General features: G+C 37.7%; 1 protein-coding gene and 1 pseudogene across 3 annotated transcripts in view; both read right to left on the bottom strand.

Moving 5' to 3' along the window:
* Nucleotides 1-14036, bottom strand: part of Vom2r53 (vomeronasal 2 receptor, 53) — a 38638-nt gene extending 24602 nt beyond the window's left edge. The window contains exons 1-2 of one of the 3 annotated variants that reach the window (XM_063263079.1): nucleotides 13462-14036; nucleotides 7835-8010 (exon numbers count right to left, since the gene is read on the bottom strand). In XM_063263079.1, coding sequence (XP_063119149.1) covers nucleotides 7835-8010 — 176 coding nt within the window. In that variant the 5' untranslated portion in view covers nucleotides 13462-14036. Of the gene's footprint in view, nucleotides 1-7834; nucleotides 8065-13461 lie in introns of those variants that run through there. The other 2 variants (XM_063263080.1, NM_173131.4) reach the window with 2 other exon arrangements.
* Nucleotides 14037-14538: 502 nt separating this feature from the next.
* On the bottom strand, nucleotides 14539-16976 carry LOC103694900 (60 kDa heat shock protein, mitochondrial pseudogene; annotated as a pseudogene).
* Nucleotides 16977-19737: the final 2761 nt, after the last annotated feature.

Below are 19737 nucleotides of genomic sequence, written 5' to 3'. Positions count from 1 at the left end.
GCTCCCTGTTGAGGGAGTTAGAGAAAGTATTGAAGGAGCTGAAGGGGTTTGTAACCCCAAAAGAACAACTATACCAACAAACCAGAGCTCCCAGGGACTAAACTACCATCCAAAGAATATACATGAACAGACACACGACTCGAGCTGCATAAGTAGCAGAAGATGGCCTTGTTGGGCACCAGTGGGAGGGAAAACCCTTGGGAGCCGAACCCCACCCCCAGTGTAAGGGAATATCAAGGCTAGGAGGCAGGAAGGGGTGGGTGGTTGGGTGCAATAACACCCTTCTAGAAGTAGAATGAAGGGCGATTGGATAGGAATTTATGGATTGGAAACCTGGAAAGGGGACAACATTTAAAATGTAAATAAAAATATCCAATAAAAAAAAGAAAATACTTGCTTCAGAGCACCTCATGGAACACTGTCAGTAAATGAACAAAAACTCAGTCACAAATCATGTCTCAACATATACGAAAAAATGAAATAAACCTATATATCTAATCCTACAAATACTAATTAAGATTGGATTTCGACAATGATCGTAACAAAGGCAGCTTAAAAACTCATGGAAACTAAACAATGCTCTACAGGATGACTTCTCCACCAATGTGTAAACAAATGAGGAAATTAAATACTAAAACTCTGTGAAAATAATTGCACATAATACTCAAAGTTATGAAACACAATGAACTTGTGCTAAAGTGAAAGCTTAAAAAATTAAGCACTTTCACAATGAAATTGAAGAGATTGCCTACTTTTTTTAACAGCACACCTGAATGCTCTAGAACAAAAACTAACAAGAACGTGCCAGAGGAGTGCATGGCAGGAAATACTGAAGCTCAGGACTGTAATCAATATGACAGAAACAAGAGAACAATACCAAAAGTCAATTAAACAAGAGCTGATTCTTTAAGAAAATGAATAAGATAGAAAAATATTTATCCAAACTTACGCATAGACACAAAGAAAATACACAAATTAACAATATCAGAAATTAAGTGGGCACACCACAACAGATATCAAAGAAATCCAAAGAGGCAACAGTTCACGGAACATTAAAGATCCATGTCTATAAAATCGGTAAGGTAAAAGAAAGGGACAATTTTCTTCATAATACTGTTTTCCAAAATTAAATCAAAATCAGATAAGCAATGTATACAGACCCATAGCCCCTAAAGAAGTAGAAGTCATTGAAATCACCCAACTAATAAAAAAAAAGAAAAAAAAACATTTCAAGCCCAGACGATTTTAATGCAGAATTCAACCAGACTTTCAAGAAAAGACAAGGCCTATGCTCCTCAAAATATAAACAATTTTGGGTAAGAATATTGCCCAATTAATTTCATGATGCCACTGACACTTTACTGACAAAACAACACAAAGAATAAAAACAATTATGGACTAATTTCCCTTTTGAACATAGATGCAAAAATACCCAGTAAAATACTTGACAACGAATGGAAGGAGCATTAAGCTTATCATCCACTATGATCAATTAACTAGGTTTCATTTCTGAGATACAGCAATAGTTTAATATACAAAAATCTCCCAAAGTAACCAACAATATGAACAACCTGAACACAAAGTATATGATCAGCTCAATAGATGCTGAAACAGCCCTTGAGAAAATCCTACAATGTGTCATGATAAAAGACTTGTAGAGATCAGGAATGCAAGTGACATACTTAACCATAAAAGAAGCAGGTTACACAGCCTATATCCAATACAGCAATTCCTGAAAAATCAGGACCAAGACAAAACTGTCTACTATATTTATATCTATTCAATAGAGAACTTAGAGTTGTGGATAGAACAATAAAACAGGAGAGGTGTTTAAGGGAATCCTAACTGTAACATAATATATCAAAATATCTCTAATCATAGGTGATATGATAACGAACCAAAAATTCTATGATGAAAATCGTACAGCAAAGTGGCTGGACATAAAACTAACTAAAATATATCCGTAACCCTCTTATTTGGAAACAATAATCAGGCTGAGGAAGAAATTAGGGAAACAGCACCATTACCAACAGCCACAAATTACACCAAATATCTTGTGGTTACAAAAACAAATGAAATGAAAATATATATAATAAAAAGGTTAGGTCTTGAACTAATACCATCCCACAGTTCCCTGCACTCAAATCCTGTGGGAAAGAGAGCTGAACACTCAGGACTGCAGACATCCTGAGATTGCAGACAATCTGACACCTCTGCACACCTCTGCCCACATCCCCTGTCCAAGGGGAAACTGCACAGTGCATCTGGACACAGGGATATAGGAACAGACAGCCGTCATTACCTATAGTTCTGATCTGTGCCCAGGACCGAACTGAACAGGCCAAACAGCTCCCTGCACCAAAATACCTCAGAGGAGAGAGCTGGACCCTCAGAAGTATGGACACTCCTGAAAAGTCAGATGAGACTATCCTCTGCCCACAGTCCAGAACCAAAAGGGAATTGCCTAGTACCAACTGTGCCCCCTGGGCGCAAGGACCTAGGAGAAATCAGGGGCAGGACCCATGGATTCCTGCCCATGCCTAGAGCTGAAAGACAGTCTCCAGGAGCACCAACACACCTGAAATCAGGTCACCTGTTCTCAGAAAAGGCTGAAAGAAAACAGGAAACCAGTTCTAGAAGAGTGCTGACACACAGGCCTACAGCAGGGTCAAGTCACTCTCAGAAAGAGCAAGACAAGAAAACATCAGACACAACCCAATTGCTAGAGGCAAGCGCAGGAACCTAAGCAACAGAAACAAAGACTACTTGGCATCATCTGAGCCCAGTTCTCCCACCAAAGAAAATACTGGATATCCATACACACCATAAAAGGAAGATTTAGATTTAAACTCACATTTTTTGATAATGATGGAGACATTAAGAAAGACATAAAGAATTCCCTTAAAGAAATGCAGGAAAACACAAGTAAATAAGTAGAACCTTTAGAGAAGAAACACAAAAATCCCGGAACTTATTACAGGTAAACACAACCTAACAGGTAAAGGAATTGAAAATGGAAATAGAAACAATAGACAAAGCACAAATGGAGACAACCCTGGGTATAGAAAACCTAGGGAAGAGTCAAGGAGCCAAAGATACAAGCATCACCAACAGAATACAAGATATAGAAGAAAGAGTCTCAGGGGCAGGAGATTCCAGAGAAAACATCAACACAACAGTCAAAGAAAATGTGAAACACAAAAAGCTTGTAGCACAAAACATACAGGAAATCCAGGACACAATGAGAAGATCAAACCTAAGGATAATAGGTATAGAAGAGAGTGAAGACTCCCAGCTCAAAGGACCAGTAAATATCTTCAACAAAATCATAGAAGAAAACTTCCCTAACCTAAAGAAAGAGATGCCCATAAACATAAAAGGAGCCTACAGAACTTCAGATAGATTGGACCAGAAAAGAAACTCCCCCTGTCACATAATAGTCAAAACACCAAATACACAAAACAAAGAAAGAATGTTAAAAGCAGTAAGGGGAAAGGCCAAGTGATATATGAAGGCAGACCTATTAGAATTACATCAGACTTCTCACCAGAGACTATGAAAGCCAGAAAATCCTGGACAGATGTCATACAGACCCTAAGAGAACACAAATGCCAGCCCAGGTTAGTGTATCCAGCAAAACTCTCAACTAACATAGATGGAGAAACCAATATATTCCATGACAAAACCAAATTTACACAATATCTTCCTACAAATCCAGCCCTACAAAGAATAATAAATGGTAAAGCCCAACATAAGGACGCAAGTTACACCCTAGAAAAAGCAAGAAATTAATCATTTTGCAAAAAAACAAAGAGAAGACAAGCACACAAACATAATCTCACATCCACATACAAATATAACAGGAAGCAACAATCACTATTCCTTAAGATCTCTCGACATCAATGGACTCAAATTCCCAATCAAAAGACACAGATTAACAAACTGGATACTCAATGAGGACGAAATATTTTGCTGCCTACAGGAAACATACCTCAGAGACAAAGACAGACACTACCTCAGAGTGAAAGGCTGGAAAATAAATTTCCAAGCAATTGGTCTGAAGAAGCAAGCTGGAGTATCCATTCTAATATCGAATAAAATCAATTTTCAAACAAAAGTCATCAAAAAAGATAAGGAAGGACACTGCATATTCATCAAAGGAAAAATCCTCCAAGATGAACTCTCAATCCTAAATATCTATGCCCCAAATACAAGGGCACCTACATACATAAAAGAAACCTTACTAAAGCTCAAAACACACAATGCACCTCGCACAATAATAGTAGGAGATTTCAACACCCCACTCTCATCAATGGACAGATCATGAAAACAGAAATTAAACAGACACATATGCAGACTAAGAGAAGTCATGAACCAAATGGACTTAACAGATATTTATAGAACATTCTATCCTAAAGCAAAAGGATATACATTCTTCTCACCACCTCATGGTACTTTCTCCAAATTTGACCATAAAATCGGTCATAAAACAGGCCTCAATAGATACAGAAAGATAGAAATAATCCCACCCGTCCTATCAGACCACCCCGGGCTAAAGCTGGTCTTCAATAACAATAAGGGAAGAACGCCCACATATACATGGAAGTCAAATAATGCTCTACTCAATGATAACCTGGTCAAGGAAGAAATAAAGAAAGAAATTAAAGACTTCTTAGAATTTAATGAAAATGAAGGTACAACATACCCAAACTTATGGGACACAATGAAAGCTGTGCTAAGAGGAAAACTCATAGCTCTGAGTGCCTGCAGAAAGAAACAGGAGAGAGCATATGTCACCAGCTTGACAGCACACCTAAAAGCTCTAGAACAAAAAGAAGCAAACACACCCAGGAGGAGTAGAAGGCAGGAAATAATCAAACTCAGAGCTGAAATCAACCAAGTAGAAACAAAAAGGACCAGAGAAAGAATCAACAGAACCAAAAGTTGGTTGTTTGAGAAAATCAACAATATAGAAAAACCCTTAGCCAGACTAACCAGAGGACACAGAGAGTGTGTCCAAATTAACAAAATCAGAAATGAAGAGAGATCCATAACAACAGAGCCAGAGGAAATTCAAAAAATTATCAGATCCTACTACAAAAGCCTATATTCAACAAAACTTGAAAATCTGGAGGAAATTGACAATTTCCTAGACAGATATCAGGTACTGAAGTTAAATCAGGAACAAATAAACCATTTAAACAACCCCATAACTCCTAACGAAATAGAAGCAGTCATTAAAATCTCCCAACAAAAAAGAGCCCAGGTCCAGATGGATTTAGTGCAGAATTCTATCAGACCATCATAGAAAACCTCATAGAATACTGTCAAAATTATTCCACAAAATAGAAACAGACAGAGCACTACCAAATTCCTTCTATGAAGCCACAATTACTCTTATACCAAAACCACACAAAAACCCAACAAAGTAAGAGAACTTCAGATCAATTTCCCTTATGAATATTGACCCAAAAAAAACTCAATAAAATTCTTGCAAACTGAATCCAAGAACACATCAAATTGATCATCCATCATGATCAAGCAGGGATGGTTTAATATACTAAAATCCATCAATGTAATGCACTATATAAATAAACTCAATGATAAGAACCACATGATCATTTCATTAGATGCTGAGAAAGCATTTGACAAAATTCAACACCCCTTCATGATAAAAGTCCTGGAAAGATCAGGAATTCAAGGCCCATATCTTAACAAAGTAAAAGCCATATACAGCAAACCAGTAGCTAACATCAAACTACATGGAGAAAAACTTGAAGCAATCCCACTGAAATCAGGGACTAGACAAGGCTGCCCACTCTCTCCCTACTTACTCAATATACTACTTGAATTCCTAGCTAGAGCAATCAGACAGCGAAAGGAGGTCAAAAGGATACAAATTGGAAGGGAAGAAATCAAAATATCACTCTTTGCAGATGATATGATAGTGTACTTAAGTGACTCCAAAAGTTCCACCAGAGAATTACTTAACCTGGTAAACACCTTCAGCAAAGGGTCAGGGTATAAAATTAACTCAATCAAATCAGTAGACTTCCTCTACTCAAAGGATAAACAGGCTGAGAAAGAAATTAGGAAAAATGACACCCTTCACAATAGTCCCAAATAGTATAAAATATCTCGGTGTGACTTTAACCAAGCAAGTGAAAGATCTGTATGACAAGAACTTCAAGACTCTGAAGAAAGAAATTGAGGAAGATCTCAGAAGATGGAAAGATCTTCCATGCTCATGGATTGGCAGGATTAATATAGTAAAGATGACAATTTTACCAAAAATCAATGTACAGATTCAATGCAATCCCCATGAAAATTCCTACTCAATTCTTTACAGAGATAGAAAGAGTAATTTGCAAATTCATTTGGAATAACAAAAGCACAGGATAGCAAAATCTATAATCAACAATGAAAGAACATCTAGGGGAAACACCATCCCTGACTTCAAGCAGTATTACAGAGCAAGAGTCATAAAAACTGCATTGTATTGGTACAGAGACAGACAGATAGATCAGTGGAACAGAATTGAAGACCCACAAAGCTATGGTCACTGGATTGGACAAAGGAGCTAAAACCATCCAATGGAAGAAAGATAGCATTGTCAACAAATGGTGCTGGTTCAACTGGAGGTCAACATGTAGAAGAATGCAGATCGATCCATGCTTATCACCCTGTACAAAGCTTAAGTCCAAGTGGATCAAGGACCTCCACATCAAACCAGATACACTCAAACTAATAGAAGAAAAAGTGGGGAAGCGTCTCAAACACATGGGCACTGGGGAAAATTTTCCTGAACAAAACACCAATGGCTTATGCTCTAAGATCAAGAATTAACAAATTGGACCACTTAAAACTGCAAAGCTTAAAAAAACTGCAAAGCTTTTGTAAAGCAAAAGACACTGTTATTAGGACAAAACGGCAACCAACAGATTGGGAAAAGATCTGTACCAATACTACATCTGATAGAGGGCTAATATCTAAAATATACAAAGAACTCAAGAAAGTAGACTCCAGAAAGCCAAATAACCCTATTAAAAAATGAGGTACAGAGCTAAACAAAACATTCTCAGCTGAGGATTATCAAATGGTCAAAAGCACAGAATAATACTAAACTTAATATGTAGAAACAAAAACCATAGTAGGTAAAACAATTGTTCACATTTGCGTACAATAAAGGAAAATTTCAAGTATCACGATCTTTGATTTCAAACTGTGCTACAGGGCAGTAGTAAGAAGAATCCACATTTCATTAGTTTAAAGCAGACAGGGTGACTATTAGAATTGAACAAAAAGGCTAAAAAAAAAATCTAAAATAAAGGAGTTGTGGAATATTTGTTTTGAATACTCTGCAAAGTATTAAGGATACAAAATAGTAATGAAGATAGGCAAATTACTATTTTGTCATTACTCCACTCAAAACAGAGCAGGTTACCTATCACTTTGAAACCTGAAGAAGGATTTCAAAGTCCCAGAGTTCAAAGGCAGTATCTGCTCTAAAACAATCAGGACTTGAATTTGCCCAGTTCACTGAAGTGTTGTGTCAGGCCACTGCTAACATCCCTTCTTGTACAGAACTTGCATAGAAGTAGCACTGGGAAAGGTGAACAAATTGCAATGATCAAATATGTAACATAGAACTCTGCAATAACATGTTTTCTTTTCCCACTTGAGAGGACAGAAAGACTTACCAAGAAATCAAAATTAAAGAGAGGATCTTGGAAGGGATTATATGGAGCCTCATGATGAGAACTTAGAATAAAGTTCAAATCCACACTTAAACAAGATCACATGAATATTTTTAAATGATTCAATAAACACTTACCATAAAGAATTGTGTGTGTCAAAAGATAATGTTTTCCAATCTATTATTTCACTTACAGGCACGGACTTTAAAACAGGAAAAAATGCACCAATGACCACAGCTCCATCCTGGTGTAGGAGGTATCCTGATTCAGTTAGGCAGGAAGGGGTTGCAATTAAACAGATGAGAGTTCGCATCTGTAGAAACAAGGAGATAAAAAGCCAAGAGAACAGCATATTAGTAGACGTTTCTGCCAAGACCTAAGTTGTACAACCCATGGTATGTAACATATATATTCAGAGTTCATATGGTTGTGTGTGTTTATGTGTGTGGGGGTGAGGGGTTGAGTATAATGGTGTTGATATGATAACTGAGTTATGTCACTCTAATTAGCCCAAGACATTTGCTAGGAGATTTTCTTTCACCCATTGAGAGTTCTGTGGCACGTTACCCTTCAGGCTCTCCATCTGAGGCACCATACTCAGGGAAAAAAACAGGTACTGTGTAATAGAATGTATTCTCTTCTCCAGGCAGAATCACAATTATTTCCTGCAAAATCCCAGAGTTTTATTTAGGTTCTGTGTTTTGGCCAAAAGTCTTTACCAAGAAATTACTTAAGACCCATTGAAAAAAATGACGATGACCTGAAAGGAAATCATTGTTGGAAAAAATAAAAAGGAAACAAAAGTTCCATATTAGGAATTGATGTAAAACTTAAAAATATTCATCTTATGGTTGATATTTTAAGGAACAGGGCAAAGAGAATGGATTGATTTGCATTTTTTTCTACATGCTGACCTCCAGTTGAACCAGCACCATTTGTTAAAAAGGCTATCTTTATTCCATTGGATGGTTTTAGCTCCTTTGTCAAAGATCAAGTGACCATAGGTGTGTGGGTTCATTTCTGAATCTTCAGTTTTGTTCCACTGATCTATCTGCCTGTCTCTGTACCAATACCATATAGTTTTTATAACTATTGCTCTGTAATACTGCTTGAAGTCAGGAATGGTGATTCCCCCAGAAGTTCTTTTATTGTTGAGTATATTATTCGCTATCCTGGGGTTTCATTTTATTCGAAATCAATTTGCAAATTGCTCTTTCTATCTCTATAAAGAATTGAGTAGGAATTTTGACAGGGATTGCATTGAATCTGTAGATTGTTTTTGGCAAGATGGCCATTTTTACAAGATTAATCCTGCCAATCCATGAGCATGGGAGATCTTTCCATCTTCTGAGATCTTCTTCAATTTCTCTCTTTAGACACTTGAAATTTTTTTCATACAGACATTTAAATTGCTTGGTTAGAATCACACAGTGATATTTTATGTTATTTGTGACTATGTGAAGGGTGCATTTCCCTAATTTCTTTCTCAGCCTGTTTAACCTTTGAGTAGAGGAAGGCTACTGATTCGTTCATGTTAATTTTATATCCAGCCACTTTGCTGAAGTTATTTATCATTCTTGGTCATTGTCTGGTGGAATTTTGGGGGTCACTTCATTATACTATCATATCATATGCAAATAGTGGTATTTTGAATTCGTTCTTCCCAATTTGTATACATTTGACCTATTTTTGTTGTCTGATTTCTCTGGCTAGGACTTAAAGTACTATATGGAATAAGTAGGCAGAGAGTGGGGAGCATTGTCTAGTCCCTGATTTCAGTAGGATTGCTTCAAGTTTCTCTCCATTTAGTTTGATGTTGGCTACTGGTTTGCTGTATATTGCTTTTACTATGTTTAGGTATGGGCCTTGACTTCCTGATCTCTCCAAGACTTTTAACATTAGGGGTGTTGAATTTTGTCAAATGCTCTCTCAGGATCTAATGTGATGATCTTGTGGTATTTTTAGTTTGAGTTTGGTTAGATAGTGGATTGTGTTGATGAATTTTTGGATATTGAACTATCCCTGCATCCCTGGGATGAAGCCTAATTGATCATGATGGCTGACTGTTTGTATGTGTTCTTAGATTCCGTTTGTGCAAATTTCATTTAATACATTTTCTTCTATATTCATAAGAGAAATTGATCTGAAGTTCTCTTTCTTTTGTGGGTCTTTGCATCATTTAAATATAAGTGCAATTGTGTCTTCATAGAAAGAATTGGGTAGTGTTCCTTCTGTGTCTATTTTGTAAAATAGTTTGGACACTGTTGGTATTAGGTTTTCTGTGAAGGTCTGATAGATTTCTGCACTAAATACATCTGGTCCTGTTGATTTTTGGTTGGGAGACTTTTTTTTTTTTTTTATTATCTTGAGTATTTCTTATATACATTTCAAGTGTTATTCCCTTTCCCGGTTTCCGGACAGACATCACCCTCCCCCCTCCCCTTCCTTATGGGTGTTCCCCTCCCAAACCTCCCCCCATTGCCACCCTCCCCGCATAGTCTAGTTCACTGGGGGTTCAGTCTTAGCAGGACCCAGGGCTTCCCCTTCCACTGGTGCTCTTACTAGGATATTCATTGCTACCTATGGGGACAGAGTCCAGGGTCAGTCCATGTATAGTCTTTAGGTAGTGGCTTAGTCCCTGGAAGCTCTGGTTGCTTGACATTGTTGTACTTTTGGGGTCTCGAGCACCTTCAAGCTCTTCCAGTTCTTTCTCTGATTCCTTCAACGGGGGACCTATTCTCAGTTCAGTGGTTTGCTGCTGGCATTCGCCTCTGTATTTGCTGTATTCTGGCTGTGTCTCTCAGGAGCGATCTACATCCGGCTCCTGTCGGTCTGCACTTCTTTGCTTCATCCATCTTGTCTAATTGGGTGGCTGAATATGTATGGGCCACCTGTGGGGCAGGCTCTGAATGGGTGTTCCTTCAGTCTCTGTTTTAATCTTTGCCTCTCCCTTCCCTGCCAAGGGTATTCTTTTTCCTCATTTAAAGAAGGAGTGAAGCATTCACATTTTGATCATCCGTCTTGAGTTTCCTTTGTTCTAGGGATCTAGGGTAATTCAAGCATTTGGGCTAATAGCCACTTATCAATGAGTGCATACCATGTATGTCTTTCTGTGAGTGGGTTAGCTCACTCAGGATGATATTTTCCAGTTCCAACCATTTGCCTACGAATTTCATAAACTCGTTGTTTTTGATAGCTGAGTAATATTCCATTGTGTAGATGTACCACATTTTCTGTATCCATTCCTCTGTTGAAGGGCATCTGGGTTCTTTCCAGTTTCTGGCTATTATAAATAAGGCTGCGATGAACATAGTGGAGCACGTGTCTCTTTTATATGTTGAGGCATCTTTTGGGTATATGCCCAAGAGAGGTATGGCTGGATCCTCAGGCAGTTCAATGTCCAATTTTCTGGGTTGGGAGACTTTTAATCATTGCTTCTATTTCTATAGGAGTTATGGGACTAATAAAAATGGTTTATCTGATACTGATTTAACTTTGGTACCTGGTATCTATCTAGATAATTGTTCATTTCATCCAGATTTTCTAGTTTATTTTTTAACTCTAGGGTATTGTAGTAGTATCTGCTGATATTTTGTATTTCCTCAGTTTCTGCTGTTATGTCTCCCTTTTCATTTCTGGTTTTGGTAATTTGGATACATTCTCTGTTACCTCTGTCTAGTCTGGCTAAGGATTTATCTATCCTGTTGATTTTCTCAAGGAACCAGCTCCTGGTTTTGTTGATTCTTTGTATAGTCCTTTTTGTTTCAACTTAGTTGACTTCAGCCCGAACTTTGATTATTTCCTATCAAATTAAAACAACCAGTAAAATTCCTAATGTTGATAGCTATGGGTATATTGATGGGGCCCAAATAAACAACCAATTGTTGTTGTATCCAAAAGCACAGGTTTTTTTCCTCTATATGCATTAGAATCTTTTAAGTAAGGAACTCAGCCACCTCTGTAAATCCTATGGACCATTGAATCACATTTTCTGATATCAAAAACTGTTGCCCCTTGGGAGCACTTGGAGAAAATGTCTTCACTTTCACAAATAGTAAAAGACGTTTTGGGAAGTTTGAAAATAATATTATACTCTGGGTCTGTCTTCCATTTCAAATCCAGAAACAAATGTTCACCAACCAAATGTTTCACATGAATGTACTTCAGAAAGGGGTAAAGCTAAAATATAAGTGAAATCCTTTAATAAAGTTGGAGTCATAGAGCTATAACAGAACTACAAATATGAAGTTATTTCCTGAATGTAATTTATGATGTTAATACAGTTTCAAATCAAGTATGAATGGTGCTAAACAAAGAAAGGCTCAGGAGAAAATAACTGCTACCTGGTTTCTAAAATGCCTGTTTTTAGAGACTTTACATCACATTTCACATGTTAAAATTCAATGAAAAAAATAGTACTGCCAGGGGAGTAACACAGTCCTAACGTTACTTGCCTGTGCCTTCAAATGGAGCTTTATTGAGAGTCATCTGTTGGAGAGTTTGGGCCACTGCATACACTGCTTTGTAAACATTATAACTCTCTTCAGTCATGTCCATTTCAAAAATATTCCCTGGCATCAATTCCAAAGAGGCATTGGGTAGATAGTTTTCAAAGATTTTACAACTAGAATCTAAAAATGAGCAATTGAAAAACCATTTCCATAAGTAATGGAGATAAAACTCTTCAGGGTACTTGTTAGGGGTGGCTTCCTGCATAAAATCTGTGAAACTAAAAATCTCCTCATGATGATGTGAAAAAGTCAGACACCCATGGAATAAATCTAGCATGTAATATTCATAAAAAAATTTGTCCACCCTGTTTTGAGTACATGATCCAAACTTTCCTTGTCATATATTTTTCCATAGAGTTATTATTTTTGTCAATAGAAAAGCAATGCCTGGGCTGGAGAGATGGCTCAGTGGTTAAGAGCATTGACTGCTCTTCCAGAGGTCCTGAGTTCAATTCCCAGCAACCACATGGTGGCTCACAGCCATCTGTAATGGGATCCGATGCCCTCTTCTGGTGTGTCTGAAGACAGCGACAGTGTACTTGTATATGATAAATAAATCTTTTAAAAAAAAAAAGAAAGGAAGAAAAGCAGTGTCTCCATAAATTACATCTACATTTGTTGATGATTCCAAAATATGTACAGACTAGGGAAACTGTAAGAATATAATGATTCCCCAAAGATGGACACCGTTTGTACAAAACCTATGCAGAAGCTATTTCTGTCCATTTCCTCTCTCAAGTCTGATAGAAACTTAGCAACGCTGTAGTCATCTGTGATGAAAAGTCCTACCCAGGTCCAGTTGAAATGATGCAGCAAAGAAGCAATGCCATGCATCAGAGATGTGTCTTTGGGACCACCTGGTACAGAGATGGAAACTGGATTCGGTCGGTCAGAAGATGATCAAAAGGCCCAAAAGTAAGCTAAAAGGAATATAGTATTTTAAACAGGAGAATAAGTATGGCAATAAAAAGTCTTATTGTTAAACAACAGACTGAAGTGATGGAGATAAAAACAGGCTCAGTGCCTCTCACATTCACATCTGAATTCCTGAGAGATTCCCAAAAATTACTGAAGTACCTCAAGATTTCAAACTACTCTACACTCTTCATCCTTTTGTTCTGTATTTGAAAGTAAAATATATGCATGTGTCTTTGTTTTGTAGTTGCTCTTCTCTAGTGAAGTAATTAAAATTCCCCATTCTGTTTCACACACAGCTAAATGTGATAAAAGCTACATGGTCCCACATCACTCACCTGAGGAAATTTGTAAAGATGCAGCACTGTCCCTATAAGTTTAGAAGTTTCCCATGATATTCCAGTAAGTGCAGCAGCTGATTTGCTCTCTTTTCTACACCTATAATTAGGGATGAAGATGCTCAAATCGGTGAGCCAATAAAATAATCTTTTCAGAATATTCCATTCAAAATGCAGAAGATTATATACTTCAAATCCCAGAGAGGTATTTAGTAAATTTGGGAGTTTCTGTTAATCCCCTCGATGGCAAATATCAGGGCCAAAACATTTGTAAGTGAAGGGTGTTGGGTGTACCTGGAAGAGAACGGAGAACAAGAGACACGAAGGACGCCAAGACAAGAGTCTGATCAAGGCGACAATTTTATTTTTCTCCAAGGCTGAATTTATACCATAACATGGGTAACAGAGGGAGGGTGGAAATGTGAAACATTTACGCAGGCCAAGGACACAGTATTCGTGTGGTCAGGGAATCAGCTAATGTTGACAGGATGTTAGAAAGGTCACAGGTTTGTCATATTATTAGTCAGCAGGAGAACTTTATTTATTATTATTATTTATCTTGACCACCAGATTTGTATTAGTCTTCTGCAGCTGGCTGGGGATTTTCCATGAACCTAGTCATACTTAATTCTAACCAGAATAATAACATTAATAATGGAGGGCTTCAAGGACATCGCTCCCAACATCTCCCCCTTCCTTATAGTCAAATGAAAAGGTGACCAAATGGCCATGCTGTCCTGAAATGAGCCCCTCGGGAACTGCGTCTATCTTAAGTTGGAGTGATATTTGTCACACAGCCAAGAGAATCTTATGGCCAGGGTCCATCATGGGATAAGGCAGCAGCTAATGGCAGCCCTCCTCTCTTAGGCCCTTTATTCGTGAATATATCATTCTTTTACCCGTCGTTGACTGTCGAGCTCAGCACACAGGGGTGACAATTTGTTGATATTTCAGCAAAGACATCAGGACAACAGGCAGAAAAGAATGTTGGCCTCATTTGGCTGAAGGACAAAATGTTCTTGCCTGGACTGGGAGGAAATGTGTAGGTGAGCTTGGCCATCATCAAAGCATCCTCCATAGCTAGCCTACGATAATATGCCTGAATAGGTTTTGCTGCCATATTATCTACCTGTTGTTTAATAAAGCTGGTTAAATGATTAAGTGTCCAAGGGCCAAAAGATATAAGCAAAAGAAGTCCTATTAGGGGACCCAACAGAAAAGGAAGCAGGGTGGACAACCAAGGGGAGGTGGAGAACCAGTTTTGATATAAGCTCTCAGCTTTTTCTCTTTCTCATTTACTCTTATCCAAGTCTTTTTTTTTTACTTTTATATCTCTCTTTAACCATATTCTAAGACACAGGAAGTATCCAAACACTGCCTTTCTCTTACAAGCTAGAATTCACTGTGATTGATCAAAGTTGGGAAATTAAAAGCTAAAAGCCAATCAGAAATAAGTATACTTGTTAGCATATACAGCTTATATAAAAGCGGGACCAGACAACTGTTCCTTCTGATTAACCTCTAACTCTTAAAGACAGTGTGGTTTAATATTAAAATATTCAGATATACTTAAAACTCCGCTCTACTTTGGATAGATGTGGAAGTTTAAAAATTGAATGAATTTATATGATTGTAAATGTTTACCATGAAATATCACAGAAGGGATGCCACCAGGCAGGGAATTACAATATTTTTCAACTTTATTAACTTGAGTATTTCTTTTTTTTTTTTGAATGTACAACTGTCTTTATTCAAAAATACAAATAATTTTTCTGTAGACATGAACAATGACAGCAGAAAACAATTATATATTGTCAAAAGAAGCAATAAATGATGGTGGTTATAGTGATCAGTCACCCAGCCCCTCTCTTCAGTCATTTTCTTCAGGTGACTTCTCTGAAGTCTATTGATAAGGAACCTTCTTTGAGCTTCCTGTCATAGATAAGGACAAAGGACTACTTTAGGAATTAGAACATGACACTTCTCATACCTCTTTCATTCCATTCGCTGTGCTGATTCCAGGTCCTTTTCTTCTTTAGGAATTCTGTTACTACAGTTTCAGCTGTAGTTACCAGTAAGGCCATCTCAACAGCATCCAGTAAAGTAGTTCTAACAACCTTTGTTGGATCAATGATTTCTCCTTTCGACATGTTCACAAAATCTCTGAGCATAGCATCATGCCAATGTCTGAGGAGCTATGCAAAATTTTCTCAACTATCAATGATCCTTCAACACAGTCATTCTTAATAGTCATGGAAGGAGATTTTGAGTGCTTCTTTAATAAATTATATACCTATTTCCTGATCTTTATTATCATGCTTTAATAAGTCTAGGGCTGGTATGACTACAAGACAGGACAACCCCTCCTAGAATATTGCCTTCTTGTAGCATCAAGAGCATCTATAACTCTGTCTTTCTTCTCATTCACTTCAACATCACATATCCCCTGAGCCTTCAGGACAGCTACACCATCTGAAAGTTAGCCAGTTTTTCATTCAGCCTTTCCTTTACATACTCACTAGTTGTGATGTCCAGCTGCTCAGTGATTTCTTGAATACATTTTTCAACTTGAGTTTGTCACCAAGTTCAAAAGCTTGTCATCATCTTTGGTTAAGACATGATCCTTCAACACATGCATTCTTTTTCTTAAGACATGGGCTTGAACATCTTCAAGATATAGTTTCCACCCTTCTTCTTGAAATACCATACCACCAGAAACAATAGCCATATGGTTCTGCCTATTGTCTCCAAACCCTAGAGCTCTGATGACTACAACCTGAGGTGCATGTTCAAAACCAGGGAACTTATAGCTTTTCCATCATCATCTTCAGCAATTATGACCAAGGACTTCCAATAAGCATTGCCAATTTCAAGAGAAGGTACAATGAATGGGACACTAGAAATTTTCTTTTCACTCAACAAAAAATAGGCATCTTGGAGTTCACATCTGTCATCTTTTGATGTGTCATTAAAATATGGAAAAATATCTTTCATCAAACTTCATGCTTCACCAATTTCTAACTCATTATTCAGGGGTTTTCCATTCTTTACTGTGATGACACTCTTTCTTCCAATCTCTTTCATTGTTTCAGAAATTTTATTTACAATATCTGTCTCCATTTTCAGGAACTGTAACAACCTGAACAAGTTCCTCAGGAGATGTCACAGGTTTAGATTGTATTTTAAGTTAGGCAATTACAGTATCATCAACCAACATAATCTCTCCAGATTTCTACTGGATTGACCCCCTTTGCTGACCTTCTCAAAGCCCTCCATGGCTGTAGAACATGCTAGAACAGCAGCAGTGGTAGTGTGATCCCCAGACTCTTCATGTGTATTTTTGGTAACATTTTGAACAAGTTTAGTTCCAATATTTTTGAACTTATTCTTTAAATTAATTAACTTTGCAATCAGGACCCCATCTTCTATTACTCTGAAACTCCCTAAGTTTACTCAATAGTTACTGTCCTTCCCTGTGGACCAATTTTTTTTTATCATTTTTTTTATTAACTTGAGTATTTCTTATATACATTTCGAGTGTTATTCCCTTTCCCGGTTTCCGGGCAAACATCCCCCTCCCCCCTCCCCTTCCTTATGGGTGTTCCCCTCCCAACCCTCCCCGCATTGCTGCCCTCCCCCCAACAGTCTAGTTCACTGGGGGTTCAGTCTTAGCAGGACCCAGGGCTTCCCCTTCCACTGGTGCTCTTACTAGGATATTCATTGCTACCTATGAGGTCAGAGTCCAGGGTCAGTCCATGTATAGTCTTTAGGTAGTGGCTTAGTCCCTGGAAGCTCTGGTTGCTTGGCATTGTTCTGAACCCCATTTTTTATAGGGTTATTTGTCTCCCTGCAGTCTAACTTCTTGAGTTCTTTGTATATTTTGGACATGACCCTCTATCAGATGTAGGATTGGTAAAGATCTTTTCCCAATCTGTTGGGTGCCATTTTGTCCTAACAAGAGTGTCTTTACCTTACAGAAGCTTTGCAGTTTTATGAGATCCCATTTGTCGATTCTTGATCTTAGAGCATAAGCCATTGGTGTTTTCTTCAGGAACTTTTCTCCAGTGCCCATGTGTTTCAGATGCTTCCCCACTTTTTCTTCTATTAGTTTGAGTGTATCTGGTTTGATGTGGAGGTCCTTGATCCCCTTGGACTTAAGCTTTCTACAGGGTGATAAGCATGGATCGATCTGCATTCTTCTACATGCTGACCTCCAGTTGAACCAGCACCATTTGCTGAAAATGCTATCTTTTTTCCATTGGATGGTTTTGCCTCCTTTGTCAAAAATCAAGTGACCATGGGTGGGTGGGTTCATTTCTGGGTCTTCAATTCTATTCCACAGGTCTATCTGTCTGTCTCTGTACCAATACCATGCAGTTTTTATCACTATTGCTCTGTAATACTGCTTGAGTTCAGGGATAGTGATTCCCCCGGAAGTCCTTTTATTGTTGAGGATAGTTTTAGTTATCCTGGGTTTTTTGTTATTCCTGATGATTTTGCAAATTGTTCTGTCTTACTCTATGAAGAATTGGATTGGTATTTTGATGGGGATTGCATTGAATCTGTAGATCACTTTTAGTAAAATGGCTATTTTTATTATATTAATCCTGCCAATCCAGGAGCATGGGAGACCTTTCCATCTTCTGAGATCTTCTTCAATTGCTTTCTTTAGAGGCTTGAAGTTCTTATCACACAGATCTTTCACTTGCTTTGTTAAAGTCACACCAAGGTATTTTATATTAATTGGGACTATTATGAAGGGTGACGTTTCCCATTTTCTTTCTCGGCTTGTTTCTCTTTTGTGTAGAGGAAGGCTACTGATTTATTTGAGTTAATTTTATACCCAGATACTTTGCTGTAGCTGTTTATCAGCTTTAGTAGTTCTCTGGTGAAACTTTTGGGATCATTTAAATATACTATCATATCATCTGCAAATAGTGATATGTTGACTTCTTCTTTGCCAATATGTATCCCCTTTGATCTCCTTTCCTTGTCTGATTGCTCTGGCAAGGACTTCGAGAACTATATTGAATAAGTAGGGATAGAGTGGGCAGCCTTGTCTAGTCCCTGATTTTAGTGGGATTGCTTCAAGTTTCTCTCCATTTAGTTTAACATTAGCTACTGGTTTGCTGTATATGGCTTTTACTATGTTTAGGTATGGACCTTGAATTCCTGTTCTTTCCAGGACTTTTAACATGAAGGGGTATTGAATTTTGTCAAATGCTTTCTCAGCATCTAATGAAATGATCATGTATATTTTATCTTTCAGTTTGTTTATATAGTGGATTAAATTGATGGTTTTCTGTATATTAAACCATCCCTGCATACCTGGAATGAAGCCTATTTGATCATGATGTATGATTGTTTTGATGTGCTCTTGGAATCGGTTTGCCAGAATTTTATTGAGTATTTTTGCGTCGATATTCATAAGGGAAATTGGTCTGAACTTCTCTTTCTTTGTTGGTTCTTTGTCTGGTTTAGTTATAAGAGTAATTGTGGCTTCATAAATGGAATTCAGTAGCATTCTATCTGTTTCAATTTTGTGGAATAGTTTGGATAGTATTGGTATGAGGTCTTCTATGAAGGTCTGGTAGAATTCTGCACTGAACCCATCTGGACCTGGGCTCTTTTTGGTTGGGAGACCTTTAATGAGTGCTTCTATTTCCTTAGGACTTGGGGTTCTTTAAATGTTTCGCCTGTTCCTGATTTAACTTCAGTACCTGGTATCTGTCTAGGAAATTGTCCATTTCCTCCAGATTATCAAGTTTTGTTGAATATAGGCTTTTGTAGTAGGACCTGATGATTTTATCCTATTTTTCAGGATCTCTGATTCTGTAGTTATGTCTCCCTTTTCATTTCTGATTTTGTTAATTTGGACACACTCTCTGTGTCCTCTGGTTAGTGTGACTAAGGGTTTATCTATCTTGTTGATTTTCTCAAAGAACCAACTTTTGGTTCTGTTGATTCTTTCTATGGTCCTTTTTGTTTCTACTTGGTTGATTTCAGCTCAGAGTTTGATTATTTCCTGCCTTCTACTCCTCCTGGGTGTGTTTGCTTCTTTTTGTTCTAGAGCTTTTAGGTGTGCTGTCAAGCTGGTGACATATGCTCCTGTTTCTTTCTGCAGGCACTCAGAGCTATGAGTTTTCCTCTGAGCACAGCTTTCATTGTGTCCCATAAGTTTGGGTATGTTGTACCTTCATTTTCATTAAGTTCTAAGAAGTCTTTAATTTCTTTCTTTATTTCTTCCTTGACCAGGTTATCATTGAGTAGAGCATT

The sequence above is a fragment of the Rattus norvegicus genome, chromosome 7, assembly GCF_036323735.1.
Source record: "Rattus norvegicus strain BN/NHsdMcwi chromosome 7, GRCr8, whole genome shotgun sequence".
Classification (NCBI taxonomy): domain Eukaryota; kingdom Metazoa; phylum Chordata; class Mammalia; order Rodentia; family Muridae; genus Rattus; species Rattus norvegicus.
The sequence above is the reverse complement of the archived record's forward strand: the minus strand, read 5'-3'. Positions and strand labels throughout refer to the sequence as shown.